This window comes from Danio rerio, chromosome 9 (genome assembly GCF_049306965.1).
Source record: "Danio rerio strain Tuebingen ecotype United States chromosome 9, GRCz12tu, whole genome shotgun sequence".
In the NCBI taxonomy this organism is placed as follows: domain Eukaryota; kingdom Metazoa; phylum Chordata; class Actinopteri; order Cypriniformes; family Danionidae; genus Danio; species Danio rerio.
Genome location: NC_133184.1, coordinates 391356 through 415273, shown reverse-complemented (window position 1 = coordinate 415273; position 23918 = coordinate 391356). Strand labels below are relative to the sequence as shown.

At 37.7% G+C, this 23918-nt stretch overlaps 2 protein-coding genes across 3 annotated transcripts; both read left to right on the top strand.

The window, feature by feature from the left end:
• The first annotated feature begins 1968 nt into the window (after positions 1-1968).
• Positions 1969-13039, top strand: igsf3l (immunoglobulin superfamily, member 3-like). The gene is given in 9 exon segments (NM_001002687.1): positions 1969-2075; positions 3580-3948; positions 4728-5144; positions 5226-5627; positions 5765-6148; positions 6295-6669; positions 7197-7580; positions 9646-10029; positions 11229-13039. Coding segments are annotated over 9 exon segments (2961 nt in total). The 5' UTR covers positions 1969-2008; the 3' UTR covers positions 11408-13039.
• Positions 13040-15084: 2045 nt separating this feature from the next.
• Positions 15085-23315, top strand: cd58 (CD58 molecule). 2 transcript variants are annotated; one of them, XR_012385078.1, is made up of 8 exons: positions 15085-15341; positions 16241-16531; positions 18066-18317; positions 19403-19501; positions 19996-20046; positions 20172-20339; positions 21058-21411; positions 22967-23315. XR_012385078.1 is itself a non-coding variant. In XM_009304392.5 (8 exons), the coding sequence occupies exons 1-8, from the start codon at positions 15284-15286 to the stop codon at positions 23011-23013; spliced, it is 1113 nt and encodes a 370-aa protein (XP_009302667.1). In that variant the 5' UTR covers positions 15085-15283; the 3' UTR covers positions 23014-23315. The 2 variants fall into 2 exon arrangements, 1 of the variants encoding a protein (XP_009302667.1); XM_009304392.5 differs by having other exon boundaries at positions 21265-21411.
• The last annotated feature ends 603 nt before the right edge of the window (positions 23316-23918 follow it).

Here is a 23918-nt window from a genome sequence, read left to right as displayed (position 1 = left end):
ATAGACACTGATGATGGTGATGCACTTAATGGTCATCAGCATCTTACATCCTCAAAGGTTTTTAATATTTAGATGTTTTTAATGTGTGCACGTTTATAAAGTTTTACTTTATCATCTAATTACAAAAAAAAAAAAAACAGAATTCAGCTCTTATGCGAGGTGTTTGTTATGCAGGCTGTGGGAGAATACGTTTAACATTTTTGTAAGTTGCAGTAACACTATCGTGGAGTTTTTCTATTAATGTTTGAGCAAATTGGAATTCACAGAAATGTATTTGTGGTAATCTCCCATTCACTGCTGTTGCTGAGGGACTGAATGAGAGGTGTAAGGCCAGAAGTAGCACAAGGGGGCCTCAGTAAGCTCTGTGGGGTTTTTTTGTGTTTTTTTGCAGTGGAGAATTAGGAGAACGATCATGTTGCCGTAGTTCATTTCCTCTCCTGACTGACCAAGAAAATTGACAAATTTGTTATTCGTCCTCCACAAAAAAAGACAGTCATTGATTCACAGCAGCTAATACTAATACTAGATCCAAACATTTTGGGTCACAGCACTAGCAATACTGGAAACACGAAATGCAGGAAATACTAGGATAGTTTCCTGAACTATGGCTTTATTTCATTTTCTCGAAGCAAAGAGTGCCTGACCCAGCCACAAAGTATTATCTGCGGCAAAGTTCTTGCTTATAAATGCACGAGGCTGTCCAAATTAATAACACATTTGCAGATGACTCCAATAGTATCTGAATGCAGCCTTTATGATGCAAGCTTAGATTACATCCCTCAGTGATGCAATATCAGATATAATGCACTCAATGGAGCGAGTGACGTCACTGTGACGGGTGGGGTTAGGGGTGGAGTTGGGTGAGTGCATTGGATGCAGCTCAGATTGCAACGACTCATCCACCGCAACAAGCCCAGAGCATTTTTGCAAAAGAATTGACACCCAACATGAGATGATGGACATCACAGCAACTGAGAAGAAACTTTCGCAACTAATATAGGGCCAATCAAAAGACCACAGGCTCACGTTTTTCAGTTACTGATGGCCAACTGATGTTTTGCGTTTATATTTTACATTAGGCTATTTGTGCATAAGCATATCTAGATATAGTAATAAACATACCGTTTGTTTAAAAACAAATTTGTTGGTCATTATTACTGCACACTTTTATGAGCGGTAATATAATTAAATCTTACCTTACAAGGGCCTTACAATATTTTCCAGGGGAAAAGGGGGTCTCTGGCAAAAAAAAAAAAAGGTTGAGAACCACTGCTGTAAAGTACTTGACTTAATCTGTAGTAGATCTATAGTTGCTATCCTAACACAACAACTATAGTAATATGACCAAATACTTAAAAAAAAGAATTTATAAAACACCTTTACTGTATTAAAAACTAAACTACAGTATTTATTACAGTTTTGCTGAATGCTTTCCTGATCAAATTGTCATTTCTTTTTTCTTTTTGTGCTCCTCTGTACATGGAGATGTTTTTAATCATTATTGAAGGTGAAAGAATTACTGCAGTTTCATTTTTGTCTTATGGGTTTAAAAGTGTGACAGACTAATGGAGAATTAAATTGGCTTGAGGTTTAATGTTGACTTTTTAATGAATAAATGTTGAATTTGGTGTATACAAACGTACAAACAGGTATGAGAAATACAGGTGTCTGTAAAGAATATACCTGTGAGGAACATGAAAATATGAGTCCTTCAGCCTGTCATTAAAAACAAAAGGTAAATGTAACGTTACAATTAATGTAATATGTGGTAATAAAGCAAAAATGGTGGCATAGCCTATAGCTCTTCTGTTAAAATATAACTTTAAGATTAGATTCAGAGATTAAATCAACTGTGAGTTTTCCTGCCTCTCCGGCTGGGTTTAGTGTGATGTCACCGGCTCTTGCTTCAGAGAAAATGAATCAGGTTCAGCCTGGCTCCTGTCGAAACCCGCATTATCATGTAGAGAGGAAATAAGAGAGTAAGAGAAAAGGATCTGCTCATTTAAGGATGGTGGACTGTGGCTTTCGGCTGTGGCGCTTGTTTCTGCTGTGTCTCACAGGACTCCTGCGCTGGGGTGAGTCTCAATGTTTTTATTATATCGCGAAAATATATCTGATTTTTATTGACGCTATTTTAAACACACACCGTTTCTGTGTGAACTGCTGTCTTTGATTATCACGAACACAATGTAGAAACATGTTGGATGGTTAAAGTGTTAGCTCATTCAAAAAATCTACCTGTTGAATGATCTCCGTCAGTTAGCAAACATAACCAACTAGCCGAATGACCGTCAAATATTATTTAACAATATCGTAAAAGTTACAGGTGATCTTTACTACTTGTGAATTATATTATATCACATCTAAAGCTAAACAATAGATTCGTTCTGTATTTGTGTTAAAAATAAAATATCCACGTCGGCTATATTCAGTTTGTTGTTTCACGAAACAAACCCTCAACCGGGTGAACAGGATCCTGAAACAAAGCGAGACAATTCCCAGCGCAAACAGGTTGAAACAAGACATACACAGGTCATCATGATGTAGGAGAGAAAGAGTTCTTGGGTAATCTAATAACTAAACTCAACTTAAATTCAGTAAACTGAAGAATATATTAGATGTACACAACACGGCTAATCATACATCATGTGTCCATGACAGCTAATGATCAACTAGACACAAATGAGGAACATAATCACACATGAGGGCTTGTATACTGTTAAAACTGCTGTAAAAACGTCCAGGTTATGCCAGTAGAAGTGTTTTCCTCTTTAAAAATAATATACCACAGAAAATAATGCATTTAAGCAACATTTAGTACACTATTGCATACACTGTTCAGTATTAAATCCACTTGAGGTGAGAATACACAACCTTACAAAAATTAACCATGACTTTGTTTTAGAAAATAATGTAGTAAATATGATTGTACTGATGTTTTTGACACTGGTATTACTGTAGTAATGTTGTAGTAATACAATAATAACACTGTAGGAACTACTATGTGTTTTGGCATGTGCTATATTATAGTAATGTTGTAGTAATACTATGACAACACTGCACTATCCATGACTGTAGTAACCATGTGTTTTTGTCTGTACTGTGAGTTTACTATATTAATGTTGTAGTAATACTATAATAACATTGTGGGAATTGTAGCAAACCATGTTTTTGGTGTGTATTATGGCTTTATAATAGTAATGTTTTAGTAATAATATGACAAAACGGCAGGAACTAGGACTGTATTTGTTTTTGTACTGTGAGTTTACTGTAGTAATGTTGTAGTAATACTATGATTAACACTGTAGGTACTATGATGATAGTAACCATGTTTTTTTGTTAAAACTAGAACTTTTTTATTGGTATCCCTGGTGTGAGAAAGAGTATGAACTTTAAAAAAAAAAACTGGGATTTAAAGCAACCCGGTTTGGATTGTTTCGCAACGCTCAAACATAGACAAACCTAACCATGCATTATTAAAACCAAATACTATACACATTTCTGTCAACCTAGATTAAGGGTTGAAAGTTGTCTTCATAGGACTAATAATATATCTGTCTAACGCCACTCTCCACACAGATCAGTGTGACGGTCAGCGTGTGGTCCAGATCCAGGATGGCCCCCTGTACAGAGTGGAAGGATTTCCCTTCTTCATCTTCTGTAGTGTTAGTGGGTTTCAAGGCTCGAGTGAGCAGGACTTCGAATTTGGTGTCAGAAAAAAAAATGTTGAATTCAACATCATCAGTACTAAAGAGCCAGACTTTGCCTTTGCGAGGTTCTCCAACAGGGTGAAGCAAAAAGAAATTGAGATCGAGAGGCTGACGGGGTCTTCGGCTCTCTTGAGGATCAAAAATGCGATGATGGACGATGCGGGACAAATCTTCTGTCACACCCCAAGTACAGATCCCAGATTGTTTGGAGTATATGAAGCAGAAACAACACTTAACGGTAAGATATTTATCTAAAGCATTATGGTTATTGTACTACTTCAGCTCTTTGCAAATAATCACATTTGATTCACTCATGTTATAGAGTGCAAATCTGCACGATCAAGTAATTCTAGTGATGTGGTCAGAGAAGTTTAGTTGGTCATTAATTGTTACTCCAAGGCTTTTCACCGTTTTGGATGCAGTAATGGTTGAATTTGGATTGAAAAGTTATGGTGTAGAGCCGGGTTGGCAGAAACTTCAATTTTCGTTTTTGTGAGGTTAAGCTGAAGATGATGATCTCCCTGATGATTAAACCCTTCTTGATGTACCATCCATCCTGTCCAGACTCAAAATGTGTGATCCAACCTCTACAAAAATCTGGTCTTAAGAGCCAGATAAAAAATCCTGCGCTCAGTAAATAGGTGTTTCATATCAAAAAAGAGAGACCTAAAATCACTTTCCAGAACCTTTTAGATTACTGTTCCTTGCTGGTGGTTGTTCCACATTGGCATCACCGTCTTTGCTTTGTTTGCACTGTTCTCAACTCCTCGCCACTACCACTTTGACCAACCACAGGTCTGTCTATGCATTGTTGCAATATGTAGTTAAATTTTTGAGAGGTATGCATCAGGGTCACAATCAGAGTATGCATCTGTGTGCACGCTGGACCTACCACAACACAGGTATAAATAGGACTTAAGATAATTGTTTACAACTGCACTGCCCAACCTAAGATCATGGTCATGTTGAGACTATCAGTATGTAGGTACCCTCACACTGCTTGTGTTTTATCGACAGTGATACCGGACACGCTGACGGCTTCGTTTTCTGGTTCTCCCTCTCAGAGTCTGTTTGAGAGTGATCCACTTCAGCTTGAGTGCCAGGTCTACAGTGAGACTTTTCAACACACCCATCTGTCGGTCACCTGGTACGTCCATAGTGGAGGAGATGAGGACCCCCGACCAGTCATTACTCTGGACAGAGATCTCACTATAAAGCCAGGAGGAGGATTTGAGGATCGCTACCATGCAGGTCTGATCAGCATGGATAAAGTGGAGGACACAACATACAGACTGAAGATGCCTCAAGTGCAGCAGTCAGACCAGGGGAAGTTCTACTGCCATGTAGTTCAGTGGATTCAAGACCCAGACCGAACCTGGACAGAAATTGCGCACAAAACCTCTACAGCATGTGATGTGGAGATCAAACCAATCGGTGAGGTTTAGATTTTATAATTTAACCCAGGGGTTCTAACCTAACCTAACCTGTTTGACCTCATATTTCCTGTCTCAATAGTGGCCACTGATGTAGGATCGTTCAGTGTTTATATGAAGGCCTCAAAAGAGTCTCTTCAAGAGGGAGATGCACTAGACATCCGCTGCAGTGTGAAAGCACAGAATCTTCCTGGCTATTTCTATTCTGTGACGTGGATGAAGAACGGGAAGAACGTGGCCCAGATCGGACTTTCTGGGATGCTCACCGTATTTGATAGTTATAAAGACAGAGAGAATTCAGCAGAGATGAGAGCAGTGAAAACAAGTCTAACAGACTACCTGCTGACCATCCATTCAGCTCGAACTGAAGATCAGGGCCAATACCAGTGTGAAGTATGGCAGGAGAGCATGAATGAAGACGGCACCTTCAAAAGAGTGCAAAAACAACTGTCCAACCCCGAGACTGTGAACATCACGACTAAAGGTAATTGCTCCTCCTCTACAATCTTAAAATACTCCACACATTGGTTTGCATCTTGTAGATAGACATTATTTGTACAATGAAAGCTTTAGCATGACCATGCGCACCCTGACGCTGTCTGTTCTTGCTTGTCTGGTCAGAGAGTGATCTGGCTGTGGTCATGATGATGAAGGATGCAGTGACTGAAGGAGATGCTCTACAGGTCACCTGCTCTGTGTCGGGGTTCAAGGGTTCTTTATCAGTATCATGGCAACACAAGAAAGACTCTGTGGACTCCTTCAGTGACGTCACTAGTCTGACCCATGAGGGAGTGATGAAAGATACTGGGATGAGGTACCAGAGTCGCCATGTTCAAACTCTCCATTCTCCAGCTGGAAACTTCACCCTGGAGATTGGTGAAGCTGGATTATCTGACAGTGGTGAATACAGGTGCATTGTGTCTGAGTGGATCATACAGAGCAATGGCGAGATGAAGAAAACCCACACCCAGTCTCAGCAAAATAAAGTTGCAGTGCGTTCAGTTGGTAAGACTACACACACACACTAATCTCAGGAACACAGAAACCTTCTGCATCAGTAGACGTGCAACCTGTGTCATTACTTTTCTCCTATTTTCACTGCATGTTACTGAGAGCCGAGTATGAATAATCACAGCATGTTTTCCTTTCAGAATCTCTAATGAAGGTCACCTTGATAAGTCGCGAAATAACTGCACCTATAGATTCTCCAGTCAAGTTACTGTGTAAAGTTGAAAGACCTGAGGTTTCATTGGCTGTACGCTGGATGTTTCAGGCTTTCAATTCAACTGCACAGAAGGATATTTTAACAATACACAACGCTGGAGAAATCACCTGGTTAACAGATCAGAGAAATTATCAGCTGTCAGTTCAAGAACAGTCTTCCAGCACAATATTCACTCTCATCATGCCGAGAGCCAGCAAGCGGCAAGAAGGACAGTACCAGTGCCAAGTTGATGCCTATCAAAGGGGTAGACAGAAAGCCATGAAGAACTCCAACCTACTAGCAGTGACTATACAAAAACCTGGTAAATACAGCTGCATTTATAAAGTGCATTCCTCCTCTTTAAACCGTTTATACTCTATACCTTTTAATGTATTCCTTACACTAACCTACACTTTTATTCCTATACTGGTGTAAGTATGAGCTGCAAACAGAACTAGAGTCCATTTGCAGAAGTTTTTAATAAACACATTTAACAAAAGCAAAGAACAGGGGAAGCAGTCCACACAATAGACAAACACCAAGAGGTTATCAAATGCAGCAGGAGAACAATCAGTCAGAAAGGTCAAGCACAAAGTCAACAGAGCACACTAGTGATGCTCAATATTGTAATACAAATTCTTTTGACAAGTTTCTAGGAAGTAAATGTTAGAGTTGGTTCACAAACTGAACACATCCCCTATTTAATTTCTTAGTGTGTTTGTGTTTCCCTGTCCTTGTACACTCAATCAAGTCAGAATCTGCTATTTTTATAAAGTTTTAACTTTAGATAAATGAAGATTCAGCAGTTTAACATCTCTCTTTTCCTCTCCATGCAATTTCTAATGACAGACAGCAAACTGAGACTGTCGACACTCAAGTCTCGCCAGGAAACCACAGCCAACACTGATGCTAAGATTGAATGCTCCATCCTGAAAAAAACCACAAACTCCTCTCGTTTCACAATTACTTGGATGATTGGGTCTCAGATGCTCTTAAATATGGACCTAGACGCTGTTGTCAAGTATGGTCCAGCAGCTGTTCTACAGATGGACCAGAGAATCCGCATGACAGTAAGACAGAAACACACTTTTCAGCTGACTGTGCATCAGGCCAGAACCACTGACAGTGGCCAGTACCTCTGTGAGGTGGAAGAGTGGCTTCAGGATCCTCTTGGGGACTGGTATTCCCTGAAGAATGTGTCTGCTTCCACAGAGCTTATTGTCAAAGAGCAAGGTAAAACAAGTCTTTTCATTGAACCACATATTAAAGTGATTGTTTTACTTCCGTTTATTTTGGGTCATTATCAAAAAGTCTGTCCAAGTGAAAAGTGTGAACCTTTTTGTAAGACTTAGAAATCCTTGCAGAGGTGGAGGATCAACTCAAATGTGTAGTTCATTAACTAAAGTGTGAATAGAAACAAGCAAATCAGAACTTTTAACAACAATAAGAATGTAACTATTAGAATTGCAAGGTGAATGTACTTCGATGAGATGCAATGTGATGCAATGTGACTGGCATAGTGGTGCATGAGGAGAAAATGGCAAATAGAGAGCCAGGACTAGCCTATAGTGAAACCAATGAATTATATGTAGTAAAGAGAGCCAGACAGTGGATTTGGAACAAGTGAGGACAATGGTCGAGCTAGAGCATGAAGTGTTCATACCTGGTACTTAAGGGTTTAGTTACAAACCATTTATACACACCTTGCACCAGCTAATCAAGCTCTTTACTAGAAACTTTAAGGCAGATATATTGAGGCAAGTTGGACCTACATTCTCCAGGACAGTGACCCTTCAGAGCTGAGACTGGACACCTCTGAGATAGAGGGAAGGTTTAGCAGGTTTAGGTGAAGGGCTGTGTTGGAATCAGGGTAACACAATACTAATGACCATGACTGTCTTTGAGGAATTCAAGGAACCAAAGTGGAAAATGATGGGTTGAGGTGGAGTTCAGGTGGAGAAGCCTTAGGTGGAAGCCTGACAAAGAACAATCTTGCTCTGAACTAATCCAGTTCTGATGTTTTTATGACCTTCTTATCATCATCCAGACTTTGATCAGGTTTTGATCCGTTTGATAATATATATACACACAAATATTATAACATTCTCTACAGAATGGCTTCTTCTGGCTAAATTCTGCGTCTGGAATATTCAGGTTTGGTCAGTTTGTGTAGGTGTTTTATCCGTCAGTTTTCTGGTTGTTTTGTTATCAGTTGTTGGTTTAAGACAGGGATGGGCAACTTTCTATCCTGGAGGGCCACTGTCCTGCAGAGTTTAATCCCAACTCAAATCAAACACACCTGCCTGTAGTTTTCTAGTGATCTTAAAGACACTGATTAGCTTGTTCGGGTGTGTTTGTTCAAGAAAACTCCAGTACTGCAACCAGTACTGAAGTTGAAGACATTTGCACTTCTGCATGGAAAGCAAGGACAGAAAGGACATGCAATCCATCCAGTTTTTCTTAGATCTTCTCTTCATGGTCTAATCCTCGTTGGACATGCACAGAACACCTTCATTAGGAGACTTTCGACTAGAATTCTCACCAGAACCTCCTTAACTTGCTCATTTTGAGGTGGAGGAACAGTGGTTCTGCCCCAAGTCCTTCCTCAAAGTCATGTATTTGTAACTACCTCAACAAGGTAGCCCAGCAACCCAAAAAAGAAAAGTAGTTTTAGCTGCTTAAATAAGTTCTTGGCCTGAGGTGAGTGTTAGAATATAGACTGCATCCTAAATTTACAGCTTCAATAGATGCATTACTGTTACTAGACACACCAATCCACCTACTGACCTTGTGCTCCAACCACCCCTCACTTGTGGATGATTTCTCACTTCCTACCAAGAGGAGACAGTCCACGGTTTTCTGTTTGAGAACCATGACCTGAGGAGTCTGATTCTCATCAACACACATTAATACGCTCACATTGGGGACAATCTGTTTTATATACAGTTCTTTCATATTTAAATTCATATTTCGGGTTCGGTTCCACCACTGCAATACAAAATGACTTAAGTACAATAACATACCTAAAATTCTATTCGAGGGATAAAATTATGTAGGTGTCCTCAATTTTGTTGAGAAAGAAATGTCCACAATATATATGGTCACAGCATAATACAGTATATTACATAACGATAATAGATTTACATCTTGCCCACTAGTATTTACGCCTTATTAACTACTGACCTACCAAACTCTGTTACCCTTTTTGTCCTTGTAGTTTTCTAGACCTAGGTGTCAGGCTGTGTTTCACTCTCAACAAACTTGTTTGATTTTGATGTTGTGTTTGTGTTTTAAACAGAAAGTAATCTGCGTGTGCAGAAGGAGAACCAAACCCTCAACATCACCAATCTTCAGGCTGGGTTCACCGCTGATTGCATCATTGCCTCTCAGTCCAGTGATAAATCTGCCTTTCAGGTCACATGGTTTAAAGTTGAAGAAGAAGTAACCCATGTTATATTCACTGCCAAGCATGATGGTACTCTACACAGTGCTCTGAATGATAAATATCTGGTGTTTGGACGACCAGACGCCACACACTATAAACTGACCGTGCCACAGACCGACCCCACTGATAAGGGGAAATACTACTGTCAGGTAGAAGAGTGGCTTCACACTGATAACACCTGGAAGAGACTGGCTTCAGACCGCTCTGGAGTGCTCTCTGTCCACGTTCACACTGAAGGTAACTAAAATAATGGGATGTATTTTAACTGAGTGCAAAGTCCGAAGTGCATGGTGCAAAAGCATGTCTGAATCCACTTTTGCTATTTTAAAGATGGGAAAAATGATCAGTGCATCAGGGCATGGTCTAAAATGGTTGTCCTTAGTCTATTAATGAGTTATAGGCATAACGTGCATTAAACCAAAGTCTAATCTCCCGTTCCCTTTAAGAGTCAGTCCTGTTCAGAAACATTCGCTAGTCATGTCGGACATTGTAAGCAGAAAAACTGAACGCTTCACTAGAGAGAACATGATTACAGAACAAGCTTCTTCCATTCAAACATAGATTCATGGATGTAATTTCATCATTTTAAGCGCAAAGATTTGCTTCAAAACTATTTCTAAATTCATTTCTAATTTCCAGCAAAGGATTAAGTTAACAATATTACCGAAGTGTGGTCAGGAAACTGAGTTATATCCAAACACACGTCCTGCTCTAATGCCCTTGTGTAGTGATGCATACATGTCTAAAACCCGACAGGTGGAAAAATGTAAATAAAAAAATTCTAAATATAAATGTGCATATAATAAACACGACTACAGCTAATAACAGTAAACAAATGTACATTTTCAAGAATAAACTGGCTTCAACAGAAGCAGAATCCAACAAAGTCTCCTGAGGTGAAGAGGAAGGCCTGAGAGGAGGAGGAGGAAACTGTTTTTATATTTATGTAGAAACAAAAACCTCTTCTTTACATTTTAATCCTTTAATTTTTCATCTGTAAAGATATTTGTGTACTGCTGTACATCCCTGTGTGTGTAATAAGCAAGACGTTGTGGACTGTCATATGCAGATAATACTAACGCGCTCTATATATAATGAATATAAAGCCTGCACCATTGACTTTACCACAGCTTTTAGTTAGTCAATGGTGGTGTTTATTTTAGTTCCTTAAAATAACAACATGCCAATAATGCAACTTAACACACTTCCTTTCAGACCAGCACAGCCATGAGCACAAATCCATTCGCTGTTTAAACACTCTGATGCAAAACATTAAAATGACACCAGCGCCAGGCTGAAACTAGCAAACACTACTGGAGACAGGCATTGCTCCAGGTCTATGATAAGAATTTTTGCTGGGTTAAAAAGTCACTATGTTTGCCTGAACTTATTTCAGTTTTACAATAACTAATATGTATATTTGTGTTGATTTTCAGGTGATTCTGGAAAGCAGATAAACCCGTTAGTCATATTGCTGGGAGTCACTATTCCTCTGATCTGTTTTCTTGTATTGATCATAATAATATTGTTGAGAAGAGAACCCAAGAGGAGTTCTGAACAGAGGAAACAGAAGGACACCCTGTGGGCTGAAAACAACCCTCTTTACCCCCTATAGAGGCGGAATTCTGCCCCCAAACCCTAATCACACAGGGTCAGTGCTGTCTGTGGACCTTGTGTGATTTAGAATCTGAATTTCTGCATTCGCACTGGAGAAGCAAAGCCTGTGAGTTATATCTGGGTTAGGATACCAAGGCTCTCCATGGTCTGGGTAGACGGATAAACAAAGAAAAATACATACTGAATCAGAACAGCAGAGCTTTCATTACCAGACGCTTCTTATTCTGTGAAGTGTACAGTTGTATTGTGGAGAGCAGAATGACCCTGCTGCTGCTGCAACACTATCAGAACACTCCAGCACATATGTCAATCCAGAGAACTCTCAGGAAGATGTGTTTATGCACACGCTATGCAGAATTTACTTTATTTATGAATGTTTGATGATTGAGGCCTAATGGAGGATTTCAGGGGGTTCAGAGAGAAGTGTCGATGCTCATTTGTGAGCCTGGATGACAAATCTGTTTCACTGCTGTGTTTTGGGCTGTAGCCAAACCTGCATTGCATGGGTCAAAATGATTATTTTATATGACAAAATGTATTTTTTATGAAGACATTTAGTAAATCTTCTACTGTAAATATATTACTGATAAGCATACGCTGCAAAGAATGCATTTCTGCCTCGTTTCTAGCCCAAATATATTTAAAACACAAAGAAATCAGGAAGCATTTTCTAGACAAGGGGAAGTTTTGTCTTGTTTTCAGAAATAATGAGTAAAAATAAGCATGTTTTTAAAATCTGCCAATGGTGTAAGCAAAATAAGGTTATTTTGAAACAAAATCTAGATTATTTAGCTTAGCTTTAAGGAAAAACAGAACAATTTCTGAAATCAAGACAATGTTTTCTGCTGGTCTATAAAACTCTTTTTGACTTTTGACTGGAAACACGACAACTCTTGTGCTTAAAGGCATGTAGACATGCTTTTGTCAATGCATGCTTGTTTTTTTGCAGTGTAAGAGCTGTAAAACTGTTTTCTTTATTGTGGAAACTGTTCAGGTTCATTGTAAAAAGTATCCTTAAGTTAGCGGTTTTCCATATTTCATTATTCTTGCTTGTTTATTTCTGCTTTTGAATTGCCATATGCAATCTTGATCTTTCTTCCAACAACTTTTAAGCCTATAAAAGCTTTAAAAAGTGACTTTTATTAACATTTCTAATAGTTTAAAGTATATTTTTACAGTGTATATCAGGATTTTTTAAATCCTAAAATTCCAGATTTTTAAACTGCTGCATCTCTGCCATTAACAGGAAGCTTATTTATTCAGATGATATGTATATAAAACTCAAAATATACAATTTACACAATTTGTCATTTTAACCTGTTTTGAAATGCTATGAAATACTATTTCTATGGGATGGAAACTCAAAATGTTCTCGATATTTATACGTGATTAATCTGCAAATGTTAACATTTTTGAGTTCAAAATGAACGAGAGCTTTCCACTCCCCCTCATGTGTCATTGCGCTCTATAATGAAGGACTTTCTTGTTGTTGCTGGTTTAATTTTTTTGTATAGTCTTTGCTAACTTTAACGTCACTGTATATTTTCAGAACTGTGTGTAGATATTTAGACGTGCTGAATGTGTATATATTTATGCTGGTTTTCTAGATTATTAAATGTGATCACTTGTGTGCAGTGTGTTCTGATTATATTGCGATGAAGCCGTCAGTCATTTTTAGGCAGGTTCAGAAAATAAGGCTTGTTAAATTAACTTGATATAATATAAAAATCTGAAAATGCATGTCATGACTGCTTTAAAGTAGAGTTAATGTGCACCCATCAGAAAACACGAGCAGGCTCAAAGAACCATTTGTGCGATCAGTGTACAGTCATGTGAAATAGTTTTGACACCCTATTAACCTCACATTAAAAAGGTCTGCTCGTAACAGCTCTTAAAAATGGGGCAGCATGTAAACAATAGCACTGAGCTGACCCAGATTCACATCTATTTGCTGATTATTGCTGCTGAAGATGTTAAGTTATTGTTGTGTTTTGAGCTGTACTAACTGGTTGGACTGGGGAAAAAACATTTAGAGTACTATAGAGGCAAACATGATACCAAATCAAGCAGAAGAGAGAAAATAAATCACTGCAAAAATAAAGGTGTGTGTCTAGTTTGAGTCCAAATATCTAAACTTTCATCAATCATGAAGCATTTTCTAGACAAAATCTAAAAAAATCAAGTTTCTCCATAAAACAAGTCAAATAATCTGCCAATGGGGTAAAATAATGTTTTGATTTGAAACAGCATTATTCTGCTTCCCTGTTGTATTTTACTTGTTTTAAAGAGGAACTAAATTTTGACACTATTTCTGAAAACTATTTTCAGATATTTGGACAAGAAAAAAAGAAAAAACTTAATGTAATGCCATCAAATCTTGATGTAAAAGTGCAGATCCTCTATACTGTACTTTGCAAACCATCCCAAATATACAGCTATTTGAGTGTGTGTCTGATGTACAAGCTGATGTTTATCTGCAGCACTGTGGAAAACTTCCTTTATATTTGTTTATCATACATGCAAATACATTTGCTATATGCAACCCACACTTTGGTCCTGTAATAATGCTCTTGTTGTTCTGTGTTTTTCAACAGCAATTCGACTCTTCAACCTATTTCTGTGTTTATGACACACAAAAATGAATATATCATTGGGTTGTTTATCAGTTATTAAATGAGTAATTGTGCACTGTTTTAAAAGGTTTTTATAGGAACATTTCCATACAGGGTTTTTTTATAAGGCCCGTCATTCATGACATTAGATTCCACTATGTTTACTGAATTTAGCTGAAGAAATGTAGAATACTTTAATGGTGACTAGAATAAAAAATAATAGCTGAAAAATGACAGAAAAACTCCAGGACAATTTCCGACAATCTGTTGTGGTGATTCTACAGTCGCCATGGTAACAAAAACTACAGTAATTAATATGTTGTGGTGATTCTACAGTCGCCATGGTAACAAAAACTACAGTAATTAATATGTTGTGGTGATTCTACAGTCGCCATGGTAACAACAACTACACTAGTTAATCTGTTGTGGTGATTCTACAGTTGCCATGGTAACAACAACTACACTAGTTAATCTGTTGTGGTGATTCTACAATCACCATGGTAACAAAAACTACAGTAATTAATATGTTGTGGTGATTCTACAGTCGCCATGGTAACAAAAACTACAGTAATTAATCTGTTGTGGTGATTCTACAGTCGCCATGGTAACAACTACACTAGTTAATCTGTTGTGGTGATTCTACAGTTGCCATGGTAACAACAACTACACTAGTTAATCTGTTGTGGTGATTCTACAGTCGCCATGGTAACAACAACTACAGCAGTTAATCTGTTGTGGTGATTCTACAGTTGCTATGGTAACACAACAACTATAGTAATATAAACAAATGAGTAAAATCTATAGTATACAGTGTTTATATAAGTACAGTGCAGTTAATACTACAGTATGTTGGAGCATTCATTAACAATGAGTTATAAGTACTGTAGTGTGTAGCATACTTTACTGTAGTATATAGTTCATCAACACTAGTATTTACTATAATTTACTATAGTGTTGTGTAATGTAGGACATTGCGAGTAGGAAGTGCAGGGCTTGTTCTCTGTGGGTTTCACCTGTAATTATAGACGGGTGGAGCTGAGAAACATCAACAGATCGACATTCGACAATACCTGTCCTCTCAGAGAAACAGGGGCACAGACAGTAATGGAGTAAACCTCTTACAGGAGGCTCGTCTTCATACAGCACACCTAATCATGATGTATTTACAGTAAACTAGCACATATTACAGCCTACACTGCTGGAACACACGTCAACAGCTGGACCAACCGGTTTATACACTGAGAGAAAGAGAAAGTGTGAAAATGAGAAGACTCTGCGGAGTGTTGAATCTGTTCATCTGTCTGATTTTATCCAGATTCAGTAAGTCTTGTTTATGATCAAACACTACTGCTTTACAGTGCTGTAATATTCAGGCTAATGTTGAAGACTGTATATTTTGGTTAGCCGTTTGTGGCAATGTTGGCTAACAAGTGCTTCCTTATTTATATACTAATAAAAATACATATACCAACAAATTACAGCAGAACCTGTTTAAACTGATGTTAAAAACTGTGAAGGAGACCTACAGTATCATGCCCCTGATGCCTAGAGCAGGGGTCACTAACCTTTTTCAAACTGAGAGCTACTTCTTGGGTAATGTGAAGGGCTACCAGTCCTGATACACTCTTTTTAAGTAACACATTTTCTCAATTTACTTTTAATTATGTTATTATTAATGATTAATGATATTCATCTATGTGAGCACACTGATCATGTTAATGACTCTAACAATAGTTGTCAATGATTGAACAAGGTAGGAAACGGATATCAGATCACTCCATTTGTCTGAAATAGTTTTGGACGTTTATTTTTATATATAACTTGATGTCATTTCCAATTTTACACCAATGCAAGAGTGGCAGATTTTGTTTATGCTAATGAAGGAGAGATGGCCACCAGTGGGCGGGGCTTTCCCCTCTGATGACGTCATAGAAAGGGAGAATGTCATGTTTCTGCAGACTGTGTTCATCAAGTATGATCAGAACAAACACAATTAATACATGTTCGCCATTAGAGGACACACAAGTGAATTTATAACCCCTTATAAAATTGATTTCTGCATAATAGGACCCCTTTAAGTAAGTTTAATCAGTCAATCTTTTATTTTAAACCTGGCAACACTGTAGGGACACTAAGATGATTTCTGATGTTGTCAAACTTGTTCCGTTTGCTATTATTATAATTTCTGATGTATTAATTTGTCTTCTTTCATTAATCAGATGCGGTTACATCTACCATCTACATTGAGAATGGGAGAACTTTAACTTTAAATGTGACTATACAAGGAAACCCTGAAGAAATCTTGTGGAAATTCAATGGAAACAAGCTGGCAGAGCGTGACTTGACTGATTTTCAAGATTATGGTCAATTCAAGGGACGATCCAGGATTAATATCACTTCTGGTCAGCTCACTGTTCGTAACGCGACCCGCCGTGACAGTGGCACATATGAGTCTGAAATACAGATCAGCGGAAAGCTGCAAATGTCTAAACATGAAGTCCGAGTCATTGGTAAGCGACTTTATGCAAATGAATGAAATAACACACCTGTCCCGTTGCTTAAAGACACAATGCATCATTTTGGCCAGCAGAGGGCGTATATTCACAACAAACAAAGACATTAGTGATTAAAAAGCAGTCTTTAACGTACTTTTTAATTTATTTTTTTTTTTTTTAGAAATTAAGCTTCGTACATTATCTGAAAGCTAAATAAGTGTTCCACTGATTAATAGATTGTTAAAACTGGACAATATTCAGCTGAGGTGCAGCTTTTGAAAATCTGCAATCTGAGAGTTAGAAAATCTGAGAAAATCACCTTTAAGCTGCGGTCACATTAGAGTTTGAGCATGTGATATTCTGTCGTGCGGCGCTGCGAACAGGGGCGCGATTAAACAAGTTTATTAGACATTTAAAAAAGCAAGCGATTGCTCCATGTGTTCAATTTCTGTCCAGAGACAGAGCTCATGTATTGATACTCGATTGGCCTCACGCAGTCAAGTGATGCGATTTCGCAGGTCAGAGTTCACCAACCTTCAACTTTGCTCCTCAGCAACCTGCGAAACTTACCGGTCTGACGCATTCGCATGCGTATGAATAGAAGTCTATGGGAGGAAAAGCCCAGTGTGACCGCAGATTTAAAGTTCTTATGAAGTGCTTTGAAATGTGCATTTTTAATCAATGTTTAACAATCTCGACTGAAACATGGAGAGGGCAGGGCAAACTTCAGATGTGTATATCAGGTTTAAATCTTCTAAATGTGTGTTTTGTCACTGTTTATCAGCTTATAGAGTTCTTTAAAACTGTATTTTAAGTTCACAGGACTTTTGAAGTTGTAGAAATTGAGTTCTTAGCAATGCACATTACTAACAAAACATGCATTGGATATATTATTGCAGTGGGAAATTTACTAAATGCTTTCATGAAACAACGAAAAAAAAGCCTTATTTGTAAAAGTTTTGGCAGTTTCCAAACATACACCAAGACAAAGTTATCAACTGAAATGAAAATGAAATTGAGGTTTTTTTTGGCTTTATGAAATTACAAAAAATAAATAAAAATCAAAATACACTGATTATTGTACATCCCGTCCTCAATCATATACAGCTTTGATAATGACTATTAGTCCTACAGCCTGAAATCAAATCTCTTTTCCAGCCTTTAAAATGTTTTTGTATCTCTTCTCCAACCCTGTGCCTCTACAACATCATCATGAAGGTCTTCTGGAAAGCAGGTTTTCTATAGGCACAGTGACATTACAATCAATGGAAGATTTTATTTTCATTTCTCAGCACATTTACACACACGTGTACACAATCACAGTGGTCTAGATTGAGTTCTCAGCATTGCATGTTATTAACTAAACGTGTTGTGTTCTGTATATATTTACAGTAGGAAACTTACTAAATGTCTACATCTTTATCTTCACTATATTCTGTTTCTGGTCATGAGAAAAATCCATATTTTAGAATTTATAGCCAAGTAATGAGACATAGCAGCATGAGCTGTTGTCCTCCATGGTCTCAGATGAGATGTGTGTTTCCATCAGACGCAGTGCAGAAGCCGAGTGTGAGCTGTAAAGTCAACAAAACAACAGAATCTACAACCCTGCGGTGTTCAGTGCCGGACCCACAGTCTGTGAGCTACAGATGGACCACAGAACAATCAGATTCAGATCAACACTTGGGTCCGCAGCTCCAGATCAGCTCAGACCAGCAGTCAGACTCTGTTTATACCTGCACCGTGAGCAATCCTGTCAGCTGGAGTAACACCAGCGTGACCCTGAGAGCCTGCGGCACAGGTATACACACACACACACACTCCAGTATAATACAAGTGCTGCTGATCATGGAGATCGCTCTGCTGATCATTGAGTCTATTCATGAGTGACATGGTGGCGCAGTAGGTAGTGCTGTCGCCTCACAGCAAGAAGGTCGCTGGTTGGAGCCTTGGCTGGGTCAGTTGAGGTTTTCTGTGTGGAGTTTGCATGTTCTCCCTGTGTTGGCCTGGGTTTCCTTCTCCGGTTTCCCCCACAGTCTAAACACATGCAGTGCAGGTGAACTGGAGAAGCTAAATTGTCCATAGTGTATGAGTGTGTGTGGATGATTCCCAGAGATGGGTTGCAGCTAGAAGGGTATCCGCTGTGTAAAACATATGCTGGATAAGTTGGCGGTTCATTCCACTGTGGCGACCCCAGATTAATAATGGGACTAAGCCGACAAGAAATGAATGAATGAGTCTATTTATTTACTTGTGTGTGCATATATATTTCAGTTTAAATTAATTTCAGCACTATTATTGACTACTAATATGCAGATGTCTACATAATTTATATACAGTAGTTTGTCATGTGTTCTGTCTTTTAGTGGATGCATGACTATATAAGAGATTTTCTTTGTTTACCAAATAACTGATCTAATTGGATCTCCATTGTAAGCTTAATAGCGCATCCTAACAACACATAACGCAACTAAACTCTATAGTGACTAGCAATGTCTGTGTGCACCAAACGCAACACGACCGAAGCATTCCAATACCAGCCTGCTCTCCCAACGAAATGGGGGACGATATAATTAATACATATTTAACTATATTAAAAGTTCATCGGCTGAGTGACTGATGTGGTTGGTGATTTGCATTCTTCATGCAGACAGAGATTTAAAACACAACAAAGAAACTGAAGTGGGGAAAACTCTTTATAAAGTACTCATGTGCACATTGACATGACCTAAGATGATAAAGTGATTATTTGTTCATTCCATGAGTAACATTTTCATTAAGCCTTTAAACAATTCCCTATACATCTGTTCTGATTATTTTTCACCTAATAAATGTCCTCAGATTGTGTCTGGTGCTGGTTATGATTGTTGTTTGGTTCTTTAATAGATAACTCTGTTCTGAAGAACATTCTCATTGGACTTCTAGTCATCACTGCTTTGATTATAATGATCGCTGTGATTATCTGCCTTCTACAAAGGAGCACAGGTGAGATGTGTACTGTGTACATTTATTATTATTATTATTATTATTATTCAAAGATTTTCCGAGTGATCTTTTACAGAGTAAACAAATGTTTCACATATTTCAGTAAAAAATGCTGTGGTCAATATTTTTTTTAGTTGTCCACAGAACAAACCACTGTTATACAATGACTTGCCTAATTACCCTAACTTTACCCTAATTACCCTAGTGAAGCCTTTACATGTCACTGTAAGCTGAACACTAGTGTCTTGAAGAATATCTAGTCTAATATGATGTGCTGTCATCATGAAGAAGAGAAAATATAATTAGAAACAAATTAAAACTATTATGATCAGAAATGTGCTGAAAATAATCCCTCTGTTAAACGACACTTGGAAAATACTGTAATATTTCACAGCAGAACTTTGACATTTAAATGTGATATACAGCTTTCCTCAGTAGATGTGAGGAGATCTGGAGTGCTTTTTGTCCTAAATGTAGTGTCATGTGTTGTTTAGGTCTCACATATGCAGCAAGAAAAATACGAATACGGAGGACCCCAAAAACAAGCAAGTCTATGAAGATGTTTGGTTAAATAGGAGTTTAATGTGGCAGTTCTGTTCATCATCTCTGCTTCTGTTTACTTCTTCAAATGTTTTCACTTAGTTTAGATTGATGTGCATTATTTCCACAGCTAACACACATCATGCTGAGCGTCAAGAGCAAGCCTTCGTTAACTTAAAGAAAAAAGAAAAGCAGTACATAAATAATGATGATTATGATGATGAAGAAGAAGATGATAAACCTGATGATGAACATGATGAAAGATCAAATGAAAACAGAACAAATCATGACAAATCAGGTAAAGAACATATTTTTTTTGTCATTTAAAGAGAGTGCTAGAGATGGATGGGTCTAAAATTCACATACACTGCTTATTACACACACTGGGATGCACAGCTCACACTAACATCTTTAAATAGAAGACATTAAAAAATTCAATTGTTTTATATATATATATATATATATATATTTATTTTTTTTTTTAAATAACTCAGGGGTTTTTGGTGTATCCAGCTGATTCTGTAGATGATCTTTGACATTACGCACAAACACATCTCCAGTATTTACTCACTAGTGAAGTGTTAGTTTTATAATTTTGGTTATGTACATAACGAATCCATGATGACGTAATGCAACTCAAATGCACTGTTTTAATGCACGTTACACCTCAAAACACATCCAAAACTTATAAGAATGAGCACAAGCCTCAGTTTAGACCATCTGCTTGATGAACAGACCCCTAGCTAAAACCTCAATATATGAAATAAAAAGTAAAACCTTTTGAACTTAATGTTTACAATGCAAATCCAATTAGATCCTCTTTATTTGGTAAACAAAGCAAGTCTCTCACGTATGACTGCACACACTGCATTGTACATAAATCAGATGAACACTTTAGTCAGTAATATTACTGTAATTATTTAAAAACTGAATAAATAAAGATTTGAACACATTTATACAAGTAAATAAACAGAATTAATGATGGGCTAAACATCTGCAGACTTCTGTGTGCACAGATTCCGTGTGGGCTTTGTGATGACTTTCATGGCTTTCTTCAAGGCAGATTGCTGACAGCAGACGTTTTAGGATAGTTTGTGGTTTGATTAATTTTAACACCACTTGATGAAATGTTCATTTTTCTGTGACCCGTGTCTCTTTAACTGTAAGAGTAATGCTTTATACTACAGCATTTATCCATCAGTGTTAATCTCCTCCACCCACAGAACACCTCCCTCCAGCAACAGACCCTCAGGAGAGAAAAGCAGACGCTGAAGAGAGAACAGAAGAGCCGGAGAACACTGATGCTGAAAATACAGAGGAAACTCGTTTAGCAGAAACTACTGAAACCACTGAAGGAGCGACTGAAGCAGGTAAAGCAGTTATTAACTCCGCTGTTGTCTTATATTCCTGTGTACATTATTACGGCCTTCAGGTCAAACAGACCTGCCTTCACTAAAGCTCTAAAGCACAGGTGTCAAATTCAGTTCCTGGAGGGCCGCAGCTCTGCACAGTTTAGTTTCAACCCTAATTAAACACACCTGATCAAACTAATTGAGTCTTTCAGGCTTGTTTGAAACCTACAGGTAAGTGTGTTGGAGCAGGGTTGAAACTAAACTGTGCAGGGCTTCGGCCCTCCAGGAATCGAGTTTGACACCCCTGATCTAAACTAAAGCAGATCAGATTAATTTCAGTCCTCAAATCTATTCAGCATGAAGAAACAAGCCGATCTTCATCACACACACACTCTGTGAATGTTTGGGGTTTCCCTCAGCAGTGTGCAGTATTTTAGCAGCGTTCACTCAGTGGACAACACTCATCCCTCACTACAGTAAAGAGCGTGTTTAATCATGAATAAAGTATGTGCAGAAGTGTAAAGTTTAACAAGACAGTATTCATAAAAGTTATGATTCTTATTGTGTGTGTGTTTGTTTAGTGTGTGTGTTTAGTGTGGTGTATTAAATGGTTTTATAGCTGGTGAAAGACACCCGCTGTACCCTAAATGTGTTCAGTCTTCATGAAAATTAAAAAAAAAAACAGAAAACTATTCATTTCTAATGTTAGTGTAATTTCAGAAAGTCTCCAAATTTCTGGATTAAAAACTTCAACATTGTTTAGTTTTTTTTCTTCTGTTGTTTAAATGGTGTCTGGGTCAATGTGGACCCATAAATGTCAATAGGAGGGTTAAAAGACTTTGACTGGACTGAATACGACTCAATATACAATCAATAAAGGACTCGCATGTCTACATACTCTCCATAATTGTGCAGAAATAAATCTATTTGATCTGACACTTATTGTACTGGTGTTTTCCAGGCAACATCAAGGACGTTTATATATATATCTTTTTATACCAACTGAACAATTGCTAGCTCCGGTGTGTATTGTCGTTGGAAAATTAAGTTGACTTATTTCTTTTAAAATAAATTTTCACTTGGTAAGAAAAAAATATATATAAAAATGTTCTCACTGGAACCCATTAAAATGGCCATTTCTAACCCCAGTACTGCCCTAAAATTAAGAAAGATTTATTATCAGATGGTCAAATTAAAAAAAACTGTAACGGATAATTTTTTTTTGCCTAGACCGTTTAAGTTTTAAAGTCGGCTTATACAGCAAACACTGTGTTTTCTGTATATTATAGTCTGTTATAATGGAGTCGATTGGATAAATTGTGCATTTATAAGTGTGTGTATAGATGCATGTTGTACTGTTATGTGTGTAAATATGTAATTGCGTAATAAGTGACTGTACTGGAAGTCTATTTTGAACTGGAGGAATTTTATTTTAAACTGAAGCTCAAGCGTTAGTGTAAAGACAGAGCATGTTCAACTATACTATACACATAGTATAGCACAGTCAGATATAGAAGTTTGTTTTCACCTGGACAATGAATGAAATGAGTAACATTATAATGTTGTGTTGCAGGAGGAGATGCAGAGGATGTGGACACTAATGCAGAGGATGGAGACTGACAGCACGACAGCAGAAATAACTTAAACACCAACACAATCTCTCAGGCAAAAACATGGTGCTTCAGCAAATAAATCAGTGGAGGATGAGAACTGAGGGCCAGATTACTGAAAGGAGTCAGTTACAATAACAATGTGTTAATGTATTTACCAACATGAACAAACAACACATTCACAGTATCACATTACATTAGTTGGAGATTTTTACTTTGTGCATTTACTAATGTTAACAAGCATGAATTTACATGTTAATAGAGTATTAGTAAATGTTGAACTGATTAATAAACACTGCACAAGTATCCTTCATTATTGTGAAGCATGACCATGGGGTTAGGAAATCTGGTGTATCAGGGTGTCAATCATTTACTATACTCAACTAAAAATAAATAATGCACAAAAGCACACACACAATTTAAAATGGGTGCTCAAACAAGCAATTTCTTTTTCTCTTTTGGTGTTGCTGCCTTTGTACATTTTATATTAAACATAGCCTAATTCATGAAGCAGTCATTTCACAGAACTACTGCACATGGTTTTACTTGATTAAAGCCTACTTGTATTAAACAGCTAATCATTGGCTTCTTTATAGTCAAGGTAGCAGTAGGGTTGAAGTATTAGAGATGCAGAGTAAGATCATCAGAATAAAGCTGAAGGTCACACAGCATCTTCCCTATTAACATGCACATGAAGTGGAAACACAAGCTCGTGACAAGTTTTGCAGCTCGCCGTGTTGGAATGTTCAGACTTGAAGTCTGACCTGTGAAATCACATCAAGATTGCGTGAGACCAATCCAACTCCAGCGTGACCACAGCTTAAAACAATCCGAGTAACGTAATCAGTGATGTTAGTGAGTGAAGCATCTGAAATAAAGGACTAGAATGCAGTCAATAAGTTCAAGTTTAAAAAT

What these genes read in the sequence shown, in the direction of transcription:
- cd58 (XM_009304392.5), top strand. Translation starts at nt 15,284, where the DNA reads ATGAGAAGACTCTGCGGAGTGTTGAATCTGTTCATCTGTCTGATTTTA. An exon ending in ACATGAAGTCCGAGTCATTG is followed by an intron (nt 16,532 to 18,065) that starts GTAAGCGACTTT and finishes TGTTTCCATCAG; the next exon opens with ACGCAGTGCAGAAGCCGAGT. An exon ending in ACGGAGGACCCCAAAAACAA is followed by an intron (nt 20,047 to 20,171) that starts GCAAGTCTATGA and finishes TTATTTCCACAG; the next exon opens with CTAACACACATCATGCTGAG.